Source organism: Papio anubis, chromosome 12, assembly GCF_008728515.1.
Source record: "Papio anubis isolate 15944 chromosome 12, Panubis1.0, whole genome shotgun sequence".
NCBI lineage: Eukaryota > Metazoa > Chordata > Mammalia > Primates > Cercopithecidae > Papio > Papio anubis.
This window is the reverse complement of record NC_044987.1, coordinates 71,681,164-71,706,550: the sequence shown is the minus strand read 5'-3', so window position 1 is coordinate 71,706,550 and position 25,387 is coordinate 71,681,164. Positions and strand designations below refer to the sequence as shown.

The following is a 25,387-nucleotide window of genomic DNA, read 5'->3' as shown; positions in this document are numbered from 1 at the left end:
CCGAAAGCCCCACAGCAGCTGTAGAGATGGACAGTGACTCTCAGTTCAGGCAGCAAGAAACTCTTTATATTTGTAATAAGCCTACTTCTTCTTTTTTTTTTTTTTTTTCCGGAGACGGAGTCTCGCTCTGTTGCCTGGGCTGGAGTGCACTGGTGCGATCTCAGCTCACTGCAAGCTCTGCCTCCCGGGTTCACGTCATTCTCCTGCCTCAGCCTCCTGAGTAGCTGGGACTACAGGCGCCCGCCACCATGCCCAGCTAAATTTTTTGTATTTTTAGTAGAGACGGGGTTTCACCATGTTAGCCAGGATGGTCTCGATCTCCTGACCTCGTGATCCGCCCGTCTCGGCCTCCCAAAGTGCTGGAATTACAGGCATCAGCCACCGTGCCCAGCCTGTAATAAGCCTACTTCTAATGAGCAAATTTGGGTCATCTTTGCAAGGAAATCCAGCACATTTTAGTGAAAAAGCAAACAGGTATTGGTTAATCATCTACTCCAAGCCAGACACTGGTCTATGAATATTACACAAATTATTTTAGCTAATCCTCACCACAAATACAAGTAACTATTATTATCACTCCCAATTTACCAACAAGAAAACTGAGGCACAGAAGAGGTAAAGTCTGACTCTAGCATTTCCCCGAAATCTAGTCCTAAATTAACCATGCAGTTAATGAAACCGAAACCCCAGGATCCCTCACTTGGATGGGTCTTTGCAAGGTTCTGGAAGCAGCCCTCACAATTTTACACACGTGACTTTGCACGAACTCCAGGCCTCAGGAAATCTGGGTCTGCACCTGCTAGTGTCATCGCTGTGACATAACTGGACTTTTAAAGAATTGAAATCCTAATGTTTCACTTGTTAAGTAACAAGTAACCTGTTATTTCTATTATTGCACATTATTTCAGTGCTTGGTTTTTCACCCTTTATATCCCAAATGCTGAAGGCTGAAGACATCACATTATGAAATTAAAGAGACAATACCCCCAACAAACTCTTAGGGCCCCCCAATTCATGAGCCACACACCTACTGGAAGATTTCTGAAAATGTAGATTTAAGCCATTCCTTACCTGAAAACCCATTCACTGGCTCATTTGTGAAGATATTTCATGTCTTTTCACATTTGACCTTTGCAGGCACTGTTCCCTCTGCCAGAACAATCTCCTCTTCACTGGTTAACTCTTGTTCCTTCTCAGGTTCTCATCGTATAGATCACCCCTTCCCAGAAGCCTTGCCCGCTGGCTCCCCTTGCCCCAAGATCACTTAGGCACTTCTTGCTTCTGTTTACATTGCACCTAATTCTTGTTCCTATCATAGCATTCGTCATACTGTATTGTGGCTTACCTCTTTACCTATGTGTGTCTCTCAATGGACTATAAACTTCTCAAGGTAGGAACTGCTTCACACTCATTGTTACAGACCCAGTGTTTTAATGTCTAATGTATAGTAGGTCTTCACCAGATGAGTTCTGTTTGAATCTAAGAATCTGAAGCTATTACTGGAATAGTTACCACTTATTGCTTTACCTTGGGCCAGGCAATGTGTTAACTTAAGCATCATATATAATTTCTTCTTTAATCCTTATATCAGTTCTATAAAGGAGAAAACCACTATTGTCCCCATTTTAGATGAGAAAATGAAAAAGTATAAAGGTTTATAACGTGACTGGCCCAAGGTCATACAGGTAGTAAAGGAAAAACCAGGACATTGACTCACTCTGGGCTTTGAATTACTACCAACACTGCTCCAATACTCATATATTTCTCCTGAATTTATTTCAATCCCTGAATTACAAAGAACATTCGTGTTAGCCAGTGGAGAGGTAGGGCTGAACAGAAGCACAGTTACAAGGTCCACGGACTGACCAATGCTCCTGGGAATTTCAAATTGGGCTACTAGTTTGATTTTTACATTTGATCTTGGCCAAAAGGCCGAGAAGCAATAGTTTGATGTTTAAAGTGTGCAGCAGTTGTGGATTTAGCACCATATGTCCATGCTAACAGCTCCCCAGCAGGTGACAAGGTCTGTTTTCCTCAGATGGTTAGACTAGTACTATTCTCAGACCACGCCCACTGCTCTGGATCTGCTGGGATGCCGTACCTGCTTCTCCTCGCAACGCCTTCTCCAGTCTCACACCCTGGATCTCAGAAGCCCTCTGCAGCTCCTCCACCTCCTCCAGCTGCCTCTGGATGGCCTGCAACACCAGGATCAGATGTCACACAAGGACTTGCCACATAGAGTCCCAAGAGGGGCCGATTCTGTCAATTACTTTCCAAGAGAAAGAGTCCCTTTCACTTGTGATGGTCCTGCCTTGAGTAACTAGGCAAGGACCTCTGAATCCCAGACAACTATACCCTGATGTTTCCCTTCCTTAGCATGCAACATAAAGCAAGGAATCTGTGTGTATGTTTAACTGGCCCCTAAGTAGACATTAAAAGTCTCCTTAGACAAGGCCAATCACAGATGTCCTCCAAGATAGAGGTTGTTGGGTGAGGTGAGCAGTCATCATGGCTCCTGGCCTCCTTGGAGCCAACAGCCCGACTATGGCCATGGCATAATGATTGGAGCTGCAGCCACTGTTCGGAGTAGGGCAGGGGGTCCGGGGGCAAACATGGTACTTGCATAATCTATTTTCCCCAAGAAGAACCAGCCTATACCTCCCAAGGAGTCAGTCTGGAGAAAGAGAACTGGGCCAGCTCTCGGGGTTTCGTGCTCCTGTTTTTGATTGTCCTGCTCCTGTCCTTAGCTACAAATTGTACCTGTTCTTTCATTGCACCATGGGCAGATGCCCAGCGTTCTTTCATTGTGGAAGTGTACTGTGGCTTTGTTACTAGCAGGTTGTTAAGGTGAGACACAAGATGTTTAACTTGTTAGGGATGACATCATCCTCTCCTTAGGTTCATTATAGACACCTGTTAAGGTCTGGGGTCATGACTGTGTTTGCATTTACATATTTATTTTCCTTACTATTAATCTCCTGTGTATATTACAAAGGAAAGTAGGGAAAAGCCATTTCTATATAAATTTTGTTCATCCCCATCCATTTTCTCTGCTTTCAAATACCATGCTGTCAAAAGGCATATCCCTCGGCAGAACAGACTTTGCACCTGGCAGAACAGGTATATTCAAGGAACTGTCAGTTGTTTGGGCAGGCAGAACGCCTGTGTTCCTTCTCTGTTTTACTTTACTCTGTCTCACTCCCTTCTTCCTTAACCCCACATCTTTCTAAATCTCCCCTGGAATCACAAGTACAGCAGCTGAGACCCCTCCAACCCTGGAAAGAGACCCAAGCAGGGAGGGGTGGGGCCTGTGCAACCACCTGGCTCTTCTTGTCCCAGCTATGAGTGCTTAAGTCCCAACATAATATCTGAAATAGATGGAAAGTCTACTTAAAACAATTCGTAATTTCATGCCCTCTTCCTGTCTCTCCCTTAAAGACAATTACATCTTTATAAATCCATCTCTTGCTGGCATGCTGTAGAATTGCTAAAGAAAGGAAGCACCTAAATGGTTGTATTAATGATCATTGTGCAGTTACAGCTATCTGGTTCTTAGAGACTAAATTGTGTCCCACCCCAAAGACATATGTTTGTCACACCCCCAGTGTGACTATATTTGGAGATAAGGCCTTTAAGGAGGTAATCAAGGTGAAATGGAGTCACAGGGCTGGGGCCCTAATCCAATGCAGCTGATGTCCTTACAAGAGGAAAAGACACCAGAGAGATTTTTCTCTGCTCATGTGAACTCACAGAAAGACCATGTGAGGACATATGAAGAAAGCAGCTGTCTACAAGCCAGTAAGAGAGGCATTACCAGGTGTCAAACCTGCCAGCACCTTGATCTTGGACTTCTCGGCTCCAGAACGTGAGGAAAATGATTTTCTATTGTTTAAGCCACCCGGTCCATGGTACTTTGCTATGGCAGCCCAAGCAGATGAATACAGTGGTCATTCTTTAGAAACTAAGCATGAGGCTGGACATGGTGGCTCACACCAGTAATCTCAGCATTTTGGGAAGCTGAGGTGGGAGGATCACTTGAGCTCAGGAGTTTGAGACCAGCCTGGCCAACATGGTGAAAACCCGTCTCTACTAAAAATACAAAAATTAGCTGGGCACTGTGGTAGGCATCTGTAATCCCAGCTACTTGGGAGTATGAGGCGAGAGAATCACTTGAACCCAGGAGGCAGAGGTTGCAGTGAGCTGAGATCACACCACTGCACTCCAGCCTGGGCAACAGAGCAAGACTCTGTCTCAAAAAATAAAACAAAAAACAACTAAGGATGAAAGTCTCAGAGATTCAAAATGGCTGCTATGGGTGCCAGCAGGATTCAAAAGGCCATTGTAATTCCTCTCTTATCATAACTTTCTGTGAGGAAAATACAAGGAAGAGGCATTGCCTAGTTTGCCAATCAATATCATAAGACTTGTCTTGTTCTTGGAAGGAAAAGTTGCAGTGTTTCAAGGAAACCTGTTTTAGAGGTTGCAAGTGGACAGAAGTGACCTTTCCCCATTCGCTAGGTGAAAGAGGTGGCTCCCAAGCCAGCCATGGGGAAGGGGAAAGGAGGGTGGATTGAATGATATCACTCTGGTCAGAAATAGTGTGTAGGATTATTAGCCAGATAAAGGGATTAAGTGGAGAAAGGGATGTGAGGGTATACTGGATTAACATGAGTGGTCATTCTAAGTCTGTATATCCTAAAATCCAACCCTTGTTCAAGACTAGGCTTGGGTTCCTCAGAGAGATGGAGGATGCTTTGACTTTCTGCTTCATTTTGCTTGTCTGTGATGGAGTTGTGGCTGAGCAACTTGGGCAGAAGTGTTCAAAGTCAGCAATCAGGCCAGGAAATCTGTACTGGAATGCTAGATACTTATGATTTCAACTAATCTTGAAATGGAGACAGCACTTAATAGCTGCCAGTTTAGTAAAGACACTGTCAGGGAGTTGGTGGAAGGTTTGTGTCCTCACAGAGGACAAAACTAAGGTCACTGCTATGTGGCCGTCAGGGATGACTCCCAAGGCCATGCGTTGGCTCTTGTTCCAGCCTCACATGTCTGCAGATGGAGGGGTGGCTGAGAATAGGCTGGATTAACATGTGGGCTCTCCAGGACCCAGAGTCTTACTGAGACTAAGCCAGAGCCTCTTTAAAACAGCCACAAATCTGGTCCCTCAGAGAACAAGACTGACCTTTCTCCAACCTGCTTTCCCTAATACAATGCAGACTCTCAAACCTCTTTCCCATCCAGAGTCCCAGAATCCTGGACCCAGGCCCACTCACTCATCTCCAGTTTATTTACTGACCTGAGCCTTATAGAGCCTTTTCAATTCTTCTTGCTTAACCATCTGCTTCATTGCTTTTTCTAGCTTCTTTCTTCTTCTAAGTGTCTTCTTCTCCTATGAAAACCAATAGAGAAAAAAATTATGTCAGAGAAAAATGGGGTTGAAATTTACAATGTATCATTATAGGCTTCTGCCCTCTCCAACTAATGATTCCTAGCCACTGCTTACCTTCTAAAATAATGACATCTGGTAGAACTCTATGCAATGATAGAAATAACCTATAGCTGTGCTGTCTAAAATACAGAAACCACTAGCCCCATGTGGCTAGTGGACACTTGAAGTGAGTGTGGATTAGAAATTGAATTTTAAATTTTGTTCAATTTTAATGAACTTAAATGTAAATTTAAGTAGCCACATGTTGCTAGTAGGTTCTGGACTGGGAAGCTGCTATGTGTGTATTGGGAGGGAGTCTATGTGTAGGTCTGTAGCTGGGAATTGCTATAATAGAATACTGTCTGGGTTCAGCTGAGAGAAGGAATGATATAAGAATTATACTTTACAGGGATGCTACAATATGGCCTAGGGATGAGGGGCTTGGGAGAGAGAGACAGGCAGGCAAGCAGACAGATATACACACACATGCTCTCTTTCACTACGTGAAAACCAGTTAACAACTTTAAATAGTGCTTAGGTTGAGTCTACAGTGGCTAATTAAACCTGGAAATGGAGAAATGTATCATTCCAATGAAAGTGTTTTTTGGCTTGAGGGAAGCATGATATTGCTTCTCTTCCCTACCTCACTTTGTTTATACAATTATAGCATTACTGTCACCAGGTTGTGTGTGTACCTGTGCTTGTTAAAACTTTTTTTAAAAAATTGATGCATATAAAGTAGAAGTCTAGATCTTGATAGTGTCACTTCCAGGTTTTAGACAAAAGAGAAAAGAGAAGAGATGGTGTGGCTAATTCCACATACTGGAAAGTTCAGGAGACACTTCTGATGGGAGAAATAGCAGAGACTAATGGTTGAGCACTGGGACCACAAGACAGGCAAAGCTGGCATCCAGTCCCAACTGAGATGTGTGAGCTTCAGAATTGTCACACAACATTCTGAACCTCAGTGCCCTCTTTAGAGTAATGAGAAGAATTTAGTGCCTTTGTAGGGATATACTAAGGACTAAATGAAATAACAAGGCTAAGCCTTTTGGAGAATACCTGAAAGAGACATGGGATGAACACTCAGTAAATGCTAAGAGCATGATTTTTATTATTACTAGCACACCTATATTATTATATTTTAAATTAGCATGATTATCACTTTTTACTAAAATCTATTATGATTTTTGTGTGTAGGAGTATATATTATAGACACACACACAGACATTCTGTATCTACAAAATAAATGTTCAAATTGCGCTATTTTTACTCCGTGTGCCTTCTCTGAGCATACACGTCAACTTTCCGTATACTAGGATGAGGATTAGAGCATGCTAGACATTTCTTTTTAATGCTGGAAGAAATAACTATGAAATTTAAAAATTGTTGCAGCTAGCTTGGTGCCTACAGGCTATTTTTCTGGAATTCTCCTTAGGACCTGAAATCCTAAAGATCTTCTTCATCCTTGGAAGAAAATTTTACTCTCAGAACTCAAATTATTCCATATCATATCATCCTTGTTTACAGGAGATGACTACCAGATTGAATGCCAATCACTCTGAATGGGGATTCCAGACCTTTTGCATGGGGGATTCTTCATGGGGCAGCTAGGATCTTTCTGGAAAGGCTCTAGAGGAGAGGTGGTGGGGATTAATGGTAACCGTCATCCAGAGATTATCTAACTTAGTCTATATGGAGTCAGTTCATTTATTACCAAGTGCCCCTTGAGCTTCCATTATACTAACCTATGTAATAAATCCTCACATTTACTAAATGCTATATGCCAGACACTGTACTAATTATTTCACACGCATCATCCCATTTATTCCTCAAATTGCACTTACTTTACAGGTAAGGAAAAAAAACTCAGAGAGGAAATTAACTTATACAAGATGATGCAATTATTAATAGGCAGAGCCAGGAGTTAGGCACAGGTAGCCTGAATCTAGTATCCACATTTCATTAAGTCTATACTGCCTTTCCTTGTGCCACATACCATTTAGACACAACAAGGACCTACTCTAAAGTGGGACTATAGAAAAGAAATGCCAATGCCCCCCCGCAAATAAAGACCACTGAATGCAGTTCCCAGGCGAAAGGTGGGGGGAATTGCCTCAACAGCATCATGTGGTGTTAGTGCTTCCGAGCAGCAAAGCTATCAAACTCTGACTGTTTTATCAAGAGTCAGCAAAACAGAACCTAGAAGAGGAAAGAAAGTCATTTGTTGCCTTTTATTAAAAAGTTGCTGATACAGAAAAGAAGGATGCTTCATTAATAAACACTCACACAGTCTTACATATACAAGGCATGGTTCTTATATCCTCACTGATGGTGATGATGAAGAGAGGGAAAGACGCGAAGGGCGATGGAAGAAAAGAAGCAGAAACTTGGCAGAATCAAAGACAAGCTGCTGTGTCTTTTCCTGCCGTAGTCTCTTAGATCCGGATGGTGGTGTGGGAGGAAAGGCAGTGGGGAACAAGGGTCAAGCAAAGGGCAGAGGCTGAGAGGACACATTCTACCTCCAGTTTCCTGTGCAAAGGTTCATTTGAGCTGTCATGGGCTCTGTGTCTCCTGACTGGGGACACACCTGTATGGGACAGAAGAGACAAAGAAACCAGAGGACGAAAACCTCCTCTCATTCCTTCAGTGTGAGCCCTCGAGAGGTTGGAAAAAAGAAATCTTCTTGCCAGCTTCCCTTCGTGTAAGAGTGGGCCAGGTCAGAAGCCAGGTGAAGCAGGCATGCTTTACCACCTGGCAAGCTGACCTGATGGTGGGCTCTGTTCTGGGCCAGCAGGACGACACGGAGCTATTTTGAGACTGGTCCTAGATACCACAGTCTTGCTATTTCAATATGTTTGGGCCATTCTATTCTTTTATTCTCCGTGAGTGTCAAGATGGCTGGGGCTGGGATCTCTGCCTAATCGGAATATAGAATTAACTCAGGGTCATTCAAGGGGATGAGAGGGGCAGTAAGAAAACCACAGAAATCGGCCGGGCGCGGTGGCTCAAGCCTGTAATCCCAGCACTTTGGGAGGCTGAGATGGGCGGATCACGAGGTCAGGAGATCGAGACCATCCTGGCTAACACGGTGAAACCCCGTCTCTACTAAGAAATACAAAAAATAGCCGGGCGAGGTGGCAGCGCCTGTAGTCCCGGCTACTCGGGAGGCTGAGGCTGGAGAATGGCGGGAACCCGGGAGGCGGAGCTTGCAGTGAGCTGGGATCCGGCCACTGCACTCCAGCCTGGGCGACAGTGCGAGACTCTGTCTCAAAAAAAAAAAAAAACAAAAAAACCACAGAAATCAACACAACACACACATAATTCATTTGTGTTGAATACTGAATTAATTAGGGACACCATTGTTAGAAATGAGAAATTCACACATCTTTCTCTCTCAACTCTCTCTCTGTCTGTCTGTCTTCTCCCTCCCTCTCTCTTCCTCTCTCCTCCCCTTCCCCCCTACACATCCCAGATCCCTCCTGCCTTGCTTCAAACTGGGCCATGGGGAGTTGGAACCCCAGAGTGACTTGAGATGATGCCAAAGCTCCTAATGCCAGATATGGAAAAGTTGAGGGTAAGTAAATAAATTTGGTTCTCTTCCTCCCTCCCCAGATCCTCACTACTCCAAAAAATAAACACTACCAGAGCGGTGAACTGCTTCTCTTTCTACCCAGGAAGCATTTTGGGTCCAACCACTCAATAACCCCTGCCCCCACCTGCCCCACCAAGTACTCTACTGTCTCAGTGAAAATGCTCCAGCTTCAGTGGATAAAGAAAATAATGGTGGGCTTTGGTTATGGGACGTCTGTCTCTGTGTATGTGACAGACAGACACATTTATAGACATATACAATGTTTGTGTTTTTTAATCTACAGATATGAGAGTTGTTTAAAGAGTTCTCCAAAAACATTAATGTTCATTGAGAAAAGAAGTCAATTGTCTCCCCAGCTGGCACGGGGCTTGTCCCTTCCACAGCAGGGATCCTTGGAGTATCCATGTCTAGATGAAACTGCATGGTTCATTTCATATTTCTGATTAGAATAAACATAACATTTTCCATGCAATCTGCCTCTAGTGCTTCTTAAATGAAGCTGTGCTTCCCCCAGGGAAATATGCATCTGCTTGTTGTAATGTTTTCGATGGTTTGCTTGTTGGACCACATATTAAACCCACTTTAAGAGCTGCCGTCACCAAATGGTTTCAAGTAAATATGTCTTTTTTTTTTTTTTTTTTTTCTCCAATTTGGGTCTGAGAAAGGCAAACTTCTACAAGCTTTTTTTTTTTTTTTTTTTTTTTAAAGGAGACAATTCTTTGGGTGTTCAAGGTAAAGAGAGCACCCTGTCAGATGCAATGAAACATGATCCTCTTAACGAAACCACTGCAGCTGGAGCCCACATTGGTTCTGAAATCTGGATGGTAAGCAGTCCCCACCAGCCAAGGCCCTCTTTGGCTGGTCAAGTGTTGTTACCTTTGACTGCAAGGAAAGCTGGGGATCAAATTCTTCATCTGCAGAGGAGGAGGAGGTTGAAGAGGCAGAAGAGGAAGCCTCTGTTACCTGTGCTCTGAGGGGAAAGTTCTTGGAGTCTGAAATGGGAACAGAAAAACTCAATGAACTGCTAGCTTCATTTCCTGCTTTATGAACCAAAGCTGCTGCTTCCTCCTCCCCGCTTACTCTCATTCCCTTCCTCCCTGCCCTCCCCTCACTGCACCTGCCGTGAGCATGAGGCAACAGTACCTAAGGGCAACTGAAAATTTGGCCCTCCGCGTTAATTACATTTCTGGGTCCCTGCCAAGAGCTTTGCAGCTCTCTTTTCACATAAAAAAAAAAAAAAAAAAGCCAAGGTATTATGCAGAAATCAATTAATTCCTTAAACACCATTTATATGGTGTGTTGCTCAGAATGCATTCAGAGATAAAATCTATTATTAAAATGCATGTCTGAAGTTAGTTGAGTTACCTAAATGCTTGTGTAAGGTTCGTTCTGCAGAGTAATTGAATGCAAAAAAGTTGGAGCCAGTTCTTAAACAAACCGCCCTTCTGCGGCTCACAGCATCTGGCACCCATTTTTACTACATGACATCTGCTCAGTGTAAAAGAGCTGGCGTCAGAATGTCTGGTCATAGAAAAAAAAAATCCCAAATGTAATCAGAAGCAAAAGGACTCTAAGCCTAAGGTTTTATCACATAGTCTCATGCAACATAAATATTTCATTAATTATGGCCAAACAAATGCCATTTTTATTTTCCCAACTTGCAGATATTATCACATCATCGAAGTGGTGATTCAAATGCCAGGAAAGGCAGTTTCAGATAGGGATGGCTCAACAATACAGGGCCCAAGGGAGAGCTGAAGTCGAGGAGATATGCCAACCTCTGAACAAGAGGTAAATGGTTAGAGGCAGCAAAGTGCCCAGGTTAACTAGAATCACTCTGTGATGCGGCCGGAGACCATGTGTGATAAGGTGTTCCAGGTGCCACAGGAGGCTTTTATTCTTCTCAGCAAGAACATCTGCCCCTACACATCAACATGATGCAGAGTTGATGAGTAATAGCTAGATTAACTTACTCTGATCACTCAATATCACGACCAGCTAGGACTCCACGATAGGTAATTGACTAATCTTTACTTTGCTGTGGCTGCTTATGTCTGAATAGAAATAGGCGTTGGGTCGGAGGAAAGGAGAAGCACCTCCAAGTCAACTAACATTCTCTCCAGCCTGTCTTTTCCTCCCTAAAATTTTCAACAATTCACCCTAGTGAGAGAGGCCAAGTTTGACAAAATAAGGGTATTTTAGCCTCCAGGAGCACATTTACATACGTTGTTGTTCAAAGCAAAATAATGCAAAACATCTATATAATAATATAATCTCTCTAGGGAGGGCGTTTGCTGTTTTCTAGTTTAATTTCCCAGATGGAAAGCTAAGGTAAAGATAGAATCAGAGAGCAGTATAATAACGGGAAGAAGCATTGCTATTGATGAGCTGAGATTGTTTCCCAATTCTAGCCACTAAATGACCACTGAGTAATTCAGTCACTGAGTGTTCACTTCTTAGCGTATGACCTTGAGGAAATAATTTTACCTCTTTGAGTTTCTCAGGATCATTATTTCTAACTTGCAGAATTGTTGTGGAAGGGTGAAGATAATCAGTGTAAAGTGCCTAGCATAATGCCTGGTATATTAGCAGTGCCAAAGTAAATGTTCTTATGGTTGGCAGCAGCAAGAGCAGCAGGAACCACTTGATCATCATCACTGATCTAACATAACAATACTGCAACATTAGAAAACTGCCTAGTTATCCTTTTTTTATGGAAGAAATATAAACCTAAAGTTGAAACTTCTTCTAACTTTCAAAAAACAAATATTTCCATTGAAATTTCTTTTTGAAAGTGAGGAGAAAATGCTTCCAAAGATAATAAATTTCTTAAACTTCTGGCAAGAAAGAAGTTACATAGTTGCCACTGAGTCTTTTTCTTGTTACCCTCTCCATCACATAACCAAACATTCTAGTACTTTTTTGTTTTTCTTTTTTTGAGACGGAGTCTTGCTCTGTCACCCAGGCTGGAGTGTAGTGGCGTGATCTGGGCTCACTGCAACCTCTGTCTCCCAGGTTCAAGTGATTCTCATGCCTCAGCCTCCTGAGCAGCTGGGATTACAGGCGCCCACCAACATGCCCAGCTAATTTTTGTATTTTTAGTAGAGATGGGGTTTCGCCATGTTGGCCAGGCTGGTTTCGAACTCCTGATTTCAGTAATCCACTTGCCTTGGCCTCCCAAAGTGCTGGGATTGTAAGTGTTAGCCACCGCACCTGGCCTAGTATACTTTTCATTTGTAAAATCTTAAAGACTTTGCAGCATTGTTCCATTCTGGCTGTGTTAGAATGACTGATTCTGGAATTCATCTCCCAACACAAAGCACTGAAAATTAAGACAAAATACATGAAGCATCTATTTTCAGCCATTGGACAACTATGCAGTGCAGTGCAGAACTGTGATAAAGGCAAGAACAGAAGCAAATGAGGAAAATCCTACAATCACAGTAGCTTTCTGCTTAGAGGGTCTTTCCAGATCACAGTACAGGTAAGAAGAAACTAAATAAAGCATAACAGATTCATTGAGTTGAAAAGACAGATGAGAGTTTGGGCAGGCTGAAACAGCTGGAATATGTGGGGCAGAGTATTGGAGAAGAGGGAGCTATTTAAAGAAGAAATTCACACCTAAGCATAGAAATCCCCTCGAGTCTATTGCTTATAGTAAACTATAGATACATAGAGAGAAACTCTATGAGGTTAGGCAAATAGTTGCTGGGAAGTTGTAAGCTAAACAATCTTGAAAGCTTTTATAGGACTGGGAGATGTTCAAGTTCTTCCTAGCCAGGGTAGAACAAAAATTTGAGGCATTGATAGAGACCACAGAAAAATTACAGGGAATGAATTAGCCCTAGAGTAAAGGTTATTATAGATTTACCTGAACAAAGCGTAAAAGCAAGGCTTGAAAGGAAAACAAGTCATCTGCAAGTTACCCTGCTGCCTGCCAAATATTCTTTATTGCCTATTTAATTCCTTAATTAAAGAAAATATAGGCATGCTACAATGTAACATTCAAAGTCTGGCAGCTGGTAAACAATTACGAGACATGTAAAACAGCATGACAAGTCTGATAATCAAGAGAAAAATTCGTCAATAAAAGCAGACCCAGAAATGACCGATATGATGGAATTAGCAGATGAGAATTTTGAAATAGCTATCATAAATGTGCTCAAGAACTCCACCAAAAAAAACTATTATAATAAATCAGTAAAGTTGCAGTATACAAAATTAACATAGGAAAATTAGGAGCATTTCTATACACTAACAACAAACTATCTGAAAAAGAATGAAAAAAATCTCATTTATAATAACTTCAAAAAAAACCCACCTAGGAATAAATTTAACCAAGGAGGTGAAAGATCTATACATTGAAAATCATAAAACATTAATAAAAGAAATTGAAGAAGACACAAAGAAATCAAAAGATATCTCATGTTCATGGATCGAAACAATTACTGTCAACATTTTCACTAAATATATACAGTTGAAGCATTGCAACTAAAAAGATATTGTCAGACTGGATTTTAAAAAAGCAAGAACTTGCTATATATTGTCAATAATAAATTCGTTTTAAATATAAAGAGAAATTAAAGTAAAAATTTAAAAAAACTAGAGTGTGATAACTCAAATCAATAAGAAAGATCATGTGACTGTATCAAAGTAACTTGGGGACCAGGAATATTAACAAAGATAAAGAGGGACATTCTATAATAAAAGGTAAACCTATTAAGAAAATGAAACAATTTAAAATATGTGTGCACTTGATTAATTAAAGAAACAAAATATAGACATGCTTAATTAAATATTAATTAATTACAGAGCTCCAAAATACATGAAGCAAAAATGAACCAAACTGAAAAGAAAAATAGGCAATTCAAAAATTATAGCTAAGGGGTATTAACTCTTTTCTCTTGGAAATTGAAAGAATAAGCACACAAAAGTAAAAGTATGTGACTTGGATACACTATTAAACAACTTAACCTATTTCACATCATAGAACTCTTCACCAAACAGCAACAGATGATTTGAAAGGGCACAGGAAACATTTCCTAAGTTAGACTATATCCGGGGCTTTAAAACAATCTTGATAAAGTTCTAAGGAGATTGAAATAATAAAAACCATGTTATCTGACCACAAGACAAAGTAGAAATTAGAAATTAATAACTGAAAGATACTCTAGAATATCCACAAAATATTTGAGAATTAAATAACACACTTCTAAATAACCCATAGGTCAAAAAAAGAAATCACAAATAAAATTAAAACAATGTATTTTTGAGACAGAGTCTCACTCTGTCACCCAGACTACAAAGAAAATTAAGAACAACTTGAACGGAATGAAAACACAACATATTAGAATTTGTAGGATTCAGCTAAAGCAGTGCCCAGAGGCAAATGCATTGCTTTACATTGTTTATACTAGAACAGAAGAAAGCTTTAAAATCAATGATTTAAGCATACTGTAAGAAGCTAACAAATATGAATTAATTTCAAAGTAGTAAAAATAAGACTGACAATTGACTTTGAAGAGAAACAATGGAAGCTACGAACAATGGCATGTATCATCAAATGATGAAAGACAATGCCTACAACTTGCAGTCTATATTCTAAAGAAATATCCTTTAAAAACAAAGGCAAAGGTGAAATGTTTTCAAACAAAACCTGGCAGAATTATCCTCAGCATACTCACACTAAAAGGAATGCCACGGGGAGTTCTCCAAGCAGAAGAAAACCAATCTAAGATGAAAGTATAGTGATGCAGAAAAAGATGAAGAACCAGTAAAATAGAAAATGTGCATGAATCCATGCACATTCAGGACTGTTTCAAACCATAATCATAATGTCTATGGGTTTAAAAGATGTATTGAATTAAAATATATGACAGTAATCACACAAAAGTTGAAAGAAGGTAAACGGAGTTTAAAGTTTTCTAAAGTCTTAGGTTATCCAGAAGGAGATAAGAGAATTAATTTAATATAGATTCATTTTAGTTATCAATTAACATTATAGTTTCTTGGGTAACCACCAAAATAATAATGAACAAAGTATACATAATTACAGGCACTATATACTATGTATTACATAAATAATAAGTAAAAGAGAAGAAATTGAATTTTAAAATTCCAGATTAATTAAAAATAAAGCAAGAAAAGAGAAAAAATGAACAAGTCAGGTGAGACAAATGAAAAACAAACAGTACACTGATAGATTTAAACCCAAATATATCAGTAATTATGTTAACTGTAAGTAGACTAAATATTCACAATAAAAGACAGAGACCATCAAATTGCATTTTCAAAAACCCAAACTATAAGTTGCTTATAAGACAGACACTTTAAATATAATAATACAGTAACATTAAAGTAAAAAGAAGGAAAAAGGGATATCATGTGAAAAACAAACCAAAAGAAAGTTTGTATAGCTATCCAAAAAAAAAAAAAAAATCAGACCGAGACATTAAGGCCAGAAATATAACAAAAATAAGGGACATTTAATGATTATCAAAGCATCAATTCAAAAGTATACTATAACAATCATAAATGTGTACATACCTAACAGCATAGCCTCAAACTATATAAAGCAAAAACTTACCGAACCAAAAAGAGAAACAGTCAAGCCCCTCAACCATTGTTAGCTATTTTAAACAAAGCTCTCTTAGCAAGTGACAAAAAAACCAGACAAAAGAAAAAAATCAGTAAGGATATAGAAGATATGACTAAACACTATTAATAAATTTGACCTAATTGATAAGCAAATATAGAATATCACATCCAATAACTAGAGAATATATATTAATATCTATGTACATATACACACATATGTATTATTTGAAGTACATAAGAAACATTTATTAAATTGATTATATGTCAAGCTATAAAGCAAGTATCAATAAATCTCAAAGGACTTAAGTCACACACAGTATGTCTTTGGATAAAAGTGGAATTAAGCTAGAAATCAATACAATAACGTAGAAATTGTAGGGTCTCAGAAGCAGCTTTCTCTGACCTTCTCCTGCCCTCCTGGCCTCTCATTCTCTCCCCACGGCTATCCATAGAAACTAGACTCCCAGAACCCCTTTCCCTCAAAGCCAGACATACAATCTAAAAATATTACTCTAACTTTCCACCCACATTTCTGTGTAAAAACTGGCCATGAAGAAATGATCTGACTTGCCTTGTTTGACTCTAGATCTTAAGACTCCTATTCCAGAGAAGATCCTGCCCCATACCCAAAATGAAGGAATGCTGTACGGAGAGGCCAAGAAGGATCTGAAGAGACAGGCGTTGCTGGGTTTCCCCAGTCTATTAGCATAAGATTTTACTCTTTTTGTCCAATTATATTTCTTCATGACTATCCATATTTTGTTGAACCTAAGCATAAAAATGAACAGTTTCCATCTATCTTTGGGTCTGAATTCTGAAGACTCTCATGTCACATAAAACTATGATCAAATAAATTTGTATGCCTTTTCTCTTGTTAAACTGTCTTTTGTTGGTGATTTTCAGCAACCTTTCAGAGGGTGGGGGGAAGTTTTCTCTTGGACTTGACAAAATTAAGTAATATTTTTCTAAACATCCTATGGATCAAAGAAGAAATATAAATAAATTTAAACTGACTGATGATAAAAGTGTGTCATAACAGAATGACTGGGATGTGGTTAAAGTGGTAATTAGAGAGAAATTTAGAGCCTTACATAAAGCACACATCATGCAAAAAAAAAGAAAAAAAGTTGAGAAATATTCTAAGATCCATTTCAAGAAGCTAGAAAAAGAACTACAATTGAACCTAAAGAACATAAAAGGAAGCAAATAATGAAGATAAGAACAGATTATGAAAGACAATAAAGATAAAGCAGAAATAAAATAGAAAATTAACAAAGTGAAAATTTGACTCTAAAAATACAAAATTGATTAAGAATTATTAAGAATAAAATGGGCAGAAACCAAAAATTACCAGTATTAGGGATGAAAAGTGCTATAGAGTATTATTAAAGGAAGTTATTATACAAACTATTATATAATAATAAATTTAAAAATTTAGGTTGAATAAATTCATTGAAAAACAAAATCTGCCAAAACAAACACAAGAAGAAATAGAAAATTTGATTAGTTCTCTATTAATGGGACTAAATTTATAATTAAAAACCTTCCACAAAAACAGTTCTAGGTTATATGACTTCATTTGTTTCCAAATGTTTAGTAAAAATGTCACCAATATTAAAATAAAAAGCTCTTCCAGAGAACAGAAAAAGGACACTCTCAAGCTGTGTTATAAGACTAGCATAGGCTTAATACCAAATCCTGATAAAGATATAAAGAAACATTTGGCCAGGCGTGGTGCCTCAGGCCTGTAATCCCAGCACCTTGGAAGGCCGAGGCAGGTGGATCAGTCTGAGGCAGGTCAGAAGTTTGAGATCAGCCTGGCTAACATGGTGAAACGCTGTCTCTAAGAAAAATACAAAAATTAGCTGGGTGTGGTGGCATGCACCTGTAATCCCAGCTACTCTGAAGGCTAAGGCAGGAGAATCTCTTGAATCCCAGAGGCGGAGGTTGCAGTGAGTCAAGATCATGCCACTGCACTCCAGCCTGGGCAACAGAGTAATATTCTGTCTCAGTAAATAAATAAATAAATAAATAAATAGAAAAATTTAAGCCAACATCATTTATAAACACAGGTGTGAAACTCTGAAAAATAATTAGTAAATTCAACACAGTGATACATAAAAAGGTAGTACATTATGACCAAGCTGGGATTATTTCAGGAACACAATAATGATTTAACATTCAAAAACCTAGATAGTCCTAGCCAGAGCAGTTAGGCAAGAGAAAGAAATAGGTGGCATCCAAACTGGAAAAGAAGGAGTCAAATAATCCTTATTTGCAGATGACATGATTTTATATTTAGAAAAACTGAAAGACTCCACACAAAAACCCTATGAGAACTGATAAACTTAGTAAATTTGCAGGATACAAAATCAATATACAAAAATTAGTAGCATTTCTATACACTAAGAGCAACCAATCAAGATTCTTTTCTGAAAAAGAAATCAAGAAAGCAATCCCATTTACAACAGCTACAAACAAATAAAAAAACCACCTAGGAATAAATTTAACCAAAGAAGTGAAAGATCCCTACAAAAAACACTGTAAAACACTGATGAAAGAAATTGAAGAGGACACCGAAAACATGGAAAGAAGTTCCATCCTCATGAATTGGAAGAATATTGTTAAAATGTGTATACTACCCAAAGCCGTCTACAGATTCAATGCAACCCCTATCAAAATACCAATGACATCCTTCACAGAAATAGAAAAAAAAATCCTAAAATTTGTACAGAACCACAAAAGACCCCAAATAGCTAAAGTGTTCCTGAGCAAAAAGAACAAAGCTGGAGGCATCATATTACTTGATTTCAAATTATATTACAAAGCTATAGTAACCAGAAGCATGATACTGGCATAAAAACAGATACAGAGACCAATGGAACAGAATAGAGAACCCAGAAATAAGTCCACACACTTACAGTCAACTCACTTTAACAAAGGTGCCAAGAACATACATTGGGGAATAGATAGTTTCTTCAATAAATGGTGCTGGGAAAACTCAATATTCATGTGCAGAAGAATGAAACTAGATCCTACCATTCACCATATACAAAAATAAACTCAAAGTGAATTAAAGACTTGAATTTAAGGCCTGAAACTATGAAGCTACTAGACAAAAACATTGGAGAAGTGCTATAGGACATTGGTCTGGGCAAAGATTTTTCTGGGAAAGACCTCAAAAGCACAGCTAACAAAAGCAAAAATAGGTAATTGAGATTATATCAAACAAAAGAGCCTATGTACAGCAAAGGAAACAATTAACAAAATGAAGAGACAACCTAAAGAATGAGAAAGAATGTTTGCAAACTATCCATCTGAAAAGGGATTAATAACCAGAATATATAAGAAACTCAAACAACTCAATACAAAAAACAAACAAACAAACAAACAAATAATTCAAATAAAAAATGGGCAAAAGACCTGAATAGATATTTATTAAAAGAAGGCATACAAGTGGCCAACAAGTGTATGAAAAAATACTCAATATCACTAATCATCAGGGAAATGCAAATTCAAACCACGATAAGATATCATCTCACCCCAGTTAGAATGGCTATTATCAAAAAGACCAAAAAATCAAAAATGCTGGCAAAGATGTGGAGAAAGGGGAACATTTACTTAAACACTGTTGGTGGGAATGTAGAGTAGTAAAAGTATTATGAAAAAAACAGTATGGCAGTTTCTCAAAAAACTAAAAACAGAACTACGATATGATCTAGCAGGCCTACTGCTGAGTATATAACCCAAAGAAAGGAAATCAGTATATTGAAGAGACATCTACATTCCCATGTTTATTGCAGCAGAATAGCCAAGAGACAGCGTCAACCTAAGTGTCCATTGATGGATGAATGAATAAAGAAAATGTGGCATATATATCTATACAATGGAATATTATTCAGCCATAAAAAATAAAATCTTGTCATTTGCATCAACATGGATGAAACTGAAGGTCATTATGTTAAGTGAAATAAACCAGGCACAGAAAGACAAATATTACATGTTATCACTTATACAGGAGCTAAAAATGACAAAGTGGATCTCATGGAGATAGAGAGTAAACGGTGGTTACCAGGGAAGTGGAAGTGGGGAGGGAAGGCTAAAGAGAAGTTGGGTAATGGGTACAAAATACAATTAGTAGAAGAAATAAGTTATAATATTTGATAGTACAATGGGAAAATTATAGTTAACAATGATTTATAGTAAATTTCAAAATAGTTAGAAGAGAAGAATTGTAAGTTTCCTAAGACAAAGAAGAGATAAATGTTTGAAGTAATTGATATTTTAATTACTCTGATCTGATCATGGCACATTACATATATGCATCAAAACATCACATGTATCCCAAACACATATAAAACTATGATTTGTTGATTAAAAATACAAAAATGTTACATATAAAATTATGTCATTTAGCACATATTAACTAAAGTAACAAAAGCATATGATTATCCAACAGATGCAGAAAAAGCATTTGCTTACATTTATCATTACTCATGATTAAAACTCATAGCAAGCTAGGAATAGAAGGAAATTTTATTGATCTAATAAAGGACTGACGAAATCTGTAGCAAACATTATACTCAATGGTGAAATACAATCTCTTTCATACTGGAAAAAAGACCATGGTGTTCACTATCACCACTTCTATTCGGCACTGTATAGAAGGTCCTAGGCAGTGCAGTAGGGCAAGAGAATGGAAAAAAAGGTATACAAACTGGAAAGGAAAATGTCAGGCTGTCTTTATTGGCAGACAACATGATCATCTTGTTAAATTCTATTCAAAAGCTATTACAATAATAAGTGAGTTTAGTAAGGTCAATATAAAGTTAACTTGCTTCTACATATTAATAACAAACAATTTAAAAGCAAAATTAAGAAAGCAATTTTATTTACAATGGCAACAAAAAGATGAAATACTTAAAAGATACATTTAATATGTGTGAAAAATCCACACACTGAAAACTAAAAAAAAATTCTAAATTAAAGTGAAAGAAACCTAAATAAATTGAGAGATATACCATTTTTATGGACTGAAAGACCAAACAGGTGTCAGTTTATCCCAAATTGATCTATAAATTACAAGCAAAATTCCAGTAGGCTTTTTTGGTAGAAATTGATAAACTAATTCTAAAATTCATATGAAAACACAAAAGACCTAGAACAGCCATATTAATTTTTAAGAAAAACAAAGTTGTAAGACTTTCCCTACCTGTTTCCAAGACTTATTCTAGCTGGGCATGGTGGCTTACACCTATAATCCCAGCACTTTGGGAAGCCAAGGTAGGAGGATCACTTGAGCTCAAGAGTTCAAGACTAGCCTGGACACCATAGTGAGACCTTGTCTCTATTAAAAAAAAAAAAAAATGGTTTTTTAATTAGCCAGGCATGCTGGTGTGTGCCTGCAGTCCCAGCTACTCAGGAGGCTGAGGCAGAAGGATCACTTGAGCCCAGGAATTGGAGGCTGTAGTGAGCTATGATTAAGCCACTGCACTCCAGCTTGGGCAACAGAGTGAGGCTCTGTTTCAAAGACAAGACAAGAAAAAGAAAGGCTTACTCTAAAGCTGCAATAATCAAGGAAGTGTGCTTTTAGTGTGAGGATGATTATATAGATCAATGGAACAGATTAGAGAGTACAGAGATAGACCTACACACATATGATCAATAGATTATATATAAAGGTGTCAAAGTAACTCAATGGGGAAAGAATAGTCTTTTCAACAAGTGGTACTGAAGCAATTAGATACATATGGGCAAACAACAACAACAAAAACCCATGACTTATATTCGCTATAAAAAATTAACTAGAATTTTGCATTCGTTGCAATGTAAAACATTATCTAGAGTCAGATTATGCTGAAGCCTAAAGTCTAGAAACTATAAAACTTTTGGGAGAAAACATGTGAGGAATTCTTAGTGACTTTGAGTTTAGCAAAGATATCTTAACTATAACCAAATTATAAAAGAAAAAATCAATAAATTTGACTTCATTGTAGTAAAAAGTTCTGCTCTTTGAAAGATAGTGTAATGAAAATGAAACAACAATCCACTAACTAGGAGAGAATGTTGCAAACATATATCTGATAAAGGATTTATATGCAGAACTCTTAAAACTCAATACTAAGAAACAACACAATTTAAAAATGGGCAAAAGATTTGAAAGCTACTTTACCAAAAAATAGACAAATAAAAAATTCATACATTAAAAGAAGCTCAACATCATTAGTCTCTAGGGAAATGCAAATTAAAATTGCAATGAGATACTACTATAGGCATTAGAATGGCTAGAATTTAAGTCTGACAATGTCAAGTGTTAACATGGATGTACAGTAACCAAAACTCTTGTGCATGGTTGTATGGCGTGTCACTTTGGAAAACAATTGACAAGTTTAAAAATAAAATTCAATATGCACTTACCAAATGACCAAACAAGCCCATAGCTAGGAACTTAGCTAAGGCAAATGAAAACATGTCTCTACACAAAGACCTGTACATTAATGTTCATAGAAGCTTTATTCGCGTTCAAAAACTACACCCCATCTCATGTCTATCAATTGGTAAATGGATAAACAAATGATGGCACATCCATACAATGAAATCCTACTAGCAATAAAAATAAATGGACTACTGATATGGGCAACAACATGCAGAAATCTCAAAAGCATTATGCTAAGTGAAAGAAACCAGACACAAAATACAACATACTGTATGATTCCATTTATATGACATTCTAGGAAAGGCAACACTATTGAGACAGAAAACAAATCAGTGTTTTCCAGGGACTGGGAATATGGAAAGGGGATTGATTCTAAAGAGGCATGAGAAAACCATTTAGGATGGTGAAAATAATGTCTATTTTGATTTTGGAAGCAGTTCCATTACTACGTACAATTGTAAAAGCACACGGAACTGGACACTTTAAAAGGGGAAATTTTATTGCATGTAAATTATACCTCAATAACAAATTAGAGTTTGGTAGAGTAGATGAATTCAATTGTTTTCCTACCTAAATGACCATATAGTCAATCACAGAACTGACAGATAAATCACAGTATATTCCCACAATGAAATATAGTTTACCAGGAGAATAATATGGCCACAAGAAACAATGAGGATAAATCTCATAAAAACAATGTTGAATCAAATAAACCAGAAAGAAAAGGTTACATTTACCTAATGAATACTGTTAGAAATCAGCAGTTATCCTCATGGTAGATGGTAGCTGTGTGGGATTAGTGACTGAAAGAAACACAGGACTTTTGGGGTTCTGGTAATGTTATGCCCTCATCTAGCTCCTATTACATGTATGTGTTCAATTTGTGAAAAGTTCTATATTTATGAGTATTTTTCTTTTGTGTGTTATAAGCAAGAAAAATGACTAGAAATAAACCTTCAGAAATGCAAAATATCTTTATGAACAATACTATAAAATGTAAATAATTTTTTAAAATCTGACTAAATAGAGGGCTATAGGGTGTTCTTAGATGGGAAGACTCAATATTCTAAAGCTGTCAAATGTCTTTAATCAATTAAAAACCATATCACTTAAATCCGCATTTAAAAAACCCCACATGCCTGGGAAAATATCTAATGAAAATTGTACAAGGTCTCCACAACTACAAGACATTAACAAAATTGAAGACCTCAATAAATTCAGGGATGTATCATGTCCATGGATTTGAAGACTTGCTATAGTAGTACCCCATGTTCACAGTTTCACTTTCCTCAGTTTCAGTTATCCACAGTTGACTGTGGTCAAAAAATAGGCACGTACACTACAGTAAGATATTTTGTGAGAGCTAGATCACAGGCACATAACTTTTATTACAGTATATTGTTGTAATGATTCTATCATTAGTTGTTAATTTCTTACTGTGGTAATTTATAAGTTAAATTTTATCATAGGCATGTCTGTACAATAAAAAAGTGTAGTAAATACAATGATATGGTTTGGCTCTGTGTTCCCATCCAAATCTCATCTCGAATTCTAATCTCCAAGTGTCGAAGGAAGGATCTGTAATCCCATATTGAGAGAAGGAAGTGATTGGATTATGGGAGTGGTCTCCCCTATGCTGTTCTCATGATAGTGAATTCTCACAAGATCTGATAGTTATTCCCACTTTGCTTCTCACATATGCTTTCTCTTGCCTGCCACCATGTAAGATGTGCCTGCCTCCCTTTCTGCCATGATCGTATGTTTCCTGAGGCCTCCCCAGCCATGCGGAACTGTGAGTCAATTAAACCTTTTTTCCTTCATAAGTTACCCAGTCTTGGGTAGTATATTTAATAGCAGCGTGAGAATGCACTAATACAGTATTATCCATGGTTTCAGGTATCCACTGGGGGTCTTGGAACGTACCCCCTGCAAATAAGGGGGAAACTACTGTATTGCAAAGATGTTAATTCTCCCCAAATTTAGCTATAGATTGAATACAATCCCATTCAAATTCCCAGCAAATGTTGTAGAAATTGATGAATTCATTACATAAGTCACATGGCAATGCAAAAGGCTAATAATACTAAGGCAATGTTGAAGAAGGACAAAATGAAGGATTTACTCCAGACTACGATGATTTATTATAAAACCACATAATGAAAACAGTGTGATTCGGGAACAAGGTCAGACAAACCAACCAGCGAAACAGAAAACAAGGCCCCAAAACAGGCTGCCTAATTTATAACAAAACTGTCACTGTAATACAGTGGGAGGAGAATTATTTTTTTTTCTGTGTGTGTGTGTGTGTGTGTGTGTGTTTTCTTTTTTTTTTTTCTTTTTGAGACAGAGTTTCACTCTTGTTGCCCAGGCTGGAGAGCAATGGTGCAGTCTTGGCTCACCACAACCTCGGCCTCCTGAATTCAAGTGATTCTCCTGCCTCAGCCTTCTAAGTAGCTGGGATTACAGGCATGCACCACCACGCCTGGCTAATTTGTTTTGTATTTTTAGTAGAGATGGGATTTCTCCACATTGGTCAGGCTGGTCTCAAACTGTCGACCTCAGGTGATCTGCCCGCCTCAGCCTCCCAAAGGGCTGGGATTACAGGTGTGAGCCACATGCCTTGCTTAAGAATGGCCTTTTTAATAAATGCTGCTTAATTGATTGGATAACAACATGGAAGAAAGTAAACTTTAACCTAACCTCACAAAATATCCAAAAATCTATCCTAGTTTCATCATAGATATGACTGTGAAAGGAAAAATAATAAGGCTTCTGTAACAGTGTTGTCCGATAGAATTATAATACAAGTCATGCATATAATTTAAAATTTTATAATAGCCACATTAAAATATTTAAAAAATAAAATTAATTTTAATATATTTTATTTACCCCCAATTTCAAAAATCTTATTATTTCAACTTGTTTTATTTATTTATTTGTTTATTGGTTTGTGATCAGTATTGATCTCTTGCCCAGGCTGGAGTGCAGTGGTGCAATCGTGACTCACTGAACCTCAACCTCCTGGTCTTAAGTGATCCTCTCACCTGCCGAGTAGGTGGGACTATGAGCATGTGTCAACATGTCTGGCTAATGTTTTTAGTTTTTACAGAGACAGGGTTTCCCTATGTTGCCCAGACTGGTCTTGAACTCCTGGACTCAAGCAATCCTCTTCCTCAGCCTCTCAAAGTGCATATATCTGACAAAGGACTTATATCCAGAATCTATACAGATTACAAATCAATGATGAAAGGGCTAATAACACAATAAAAGCATGGGCAAAAGACTTTAATAGAGACTTCTTACAGAAGAATATCTAAATAAGCATGTG

At 38.0% G+C, this 25,387-nt stretch overlaps 1 protein-coding gene across 21 annotated transcripts in view; it reads right to left on the bottom strand.

The window, feature by feature from the left end:
* The window catches only part of MICAL2 (microtubule associated monooxygenase, calponin and LIM domain containing 2), a 295,251-nt gene that overhangs the window by 24,670 nt on the left and 245,194 nt on the right, over nucleotides 1–25,387 (bottom strand). For all 21 annotated transcript variants that reach the window (XM_017948611.3, XM_017948609.3, XM_017948605.3 and 18 more), the window contains 3 exons: nucleotides 9,903–10,018; nucleotides 5,300–5,392; nucleotides 2,102–2,195 (listed from right to left, as the gene is read on the bottom strand). In XM_017948611.3, the coding sequence (XP_017804100.2) occupies nucleotides 2,102–2,195; nucleotides 5,300–5,392; nucleotides 9,903–10,018 (303 nt within the window). The remainder of the gene's footprint in view (nucleotides 1–2,101; nucleotides 2,196–5,299; nucleotides 5,393–9,902; nucleotides 10,019–25,387) is intronic.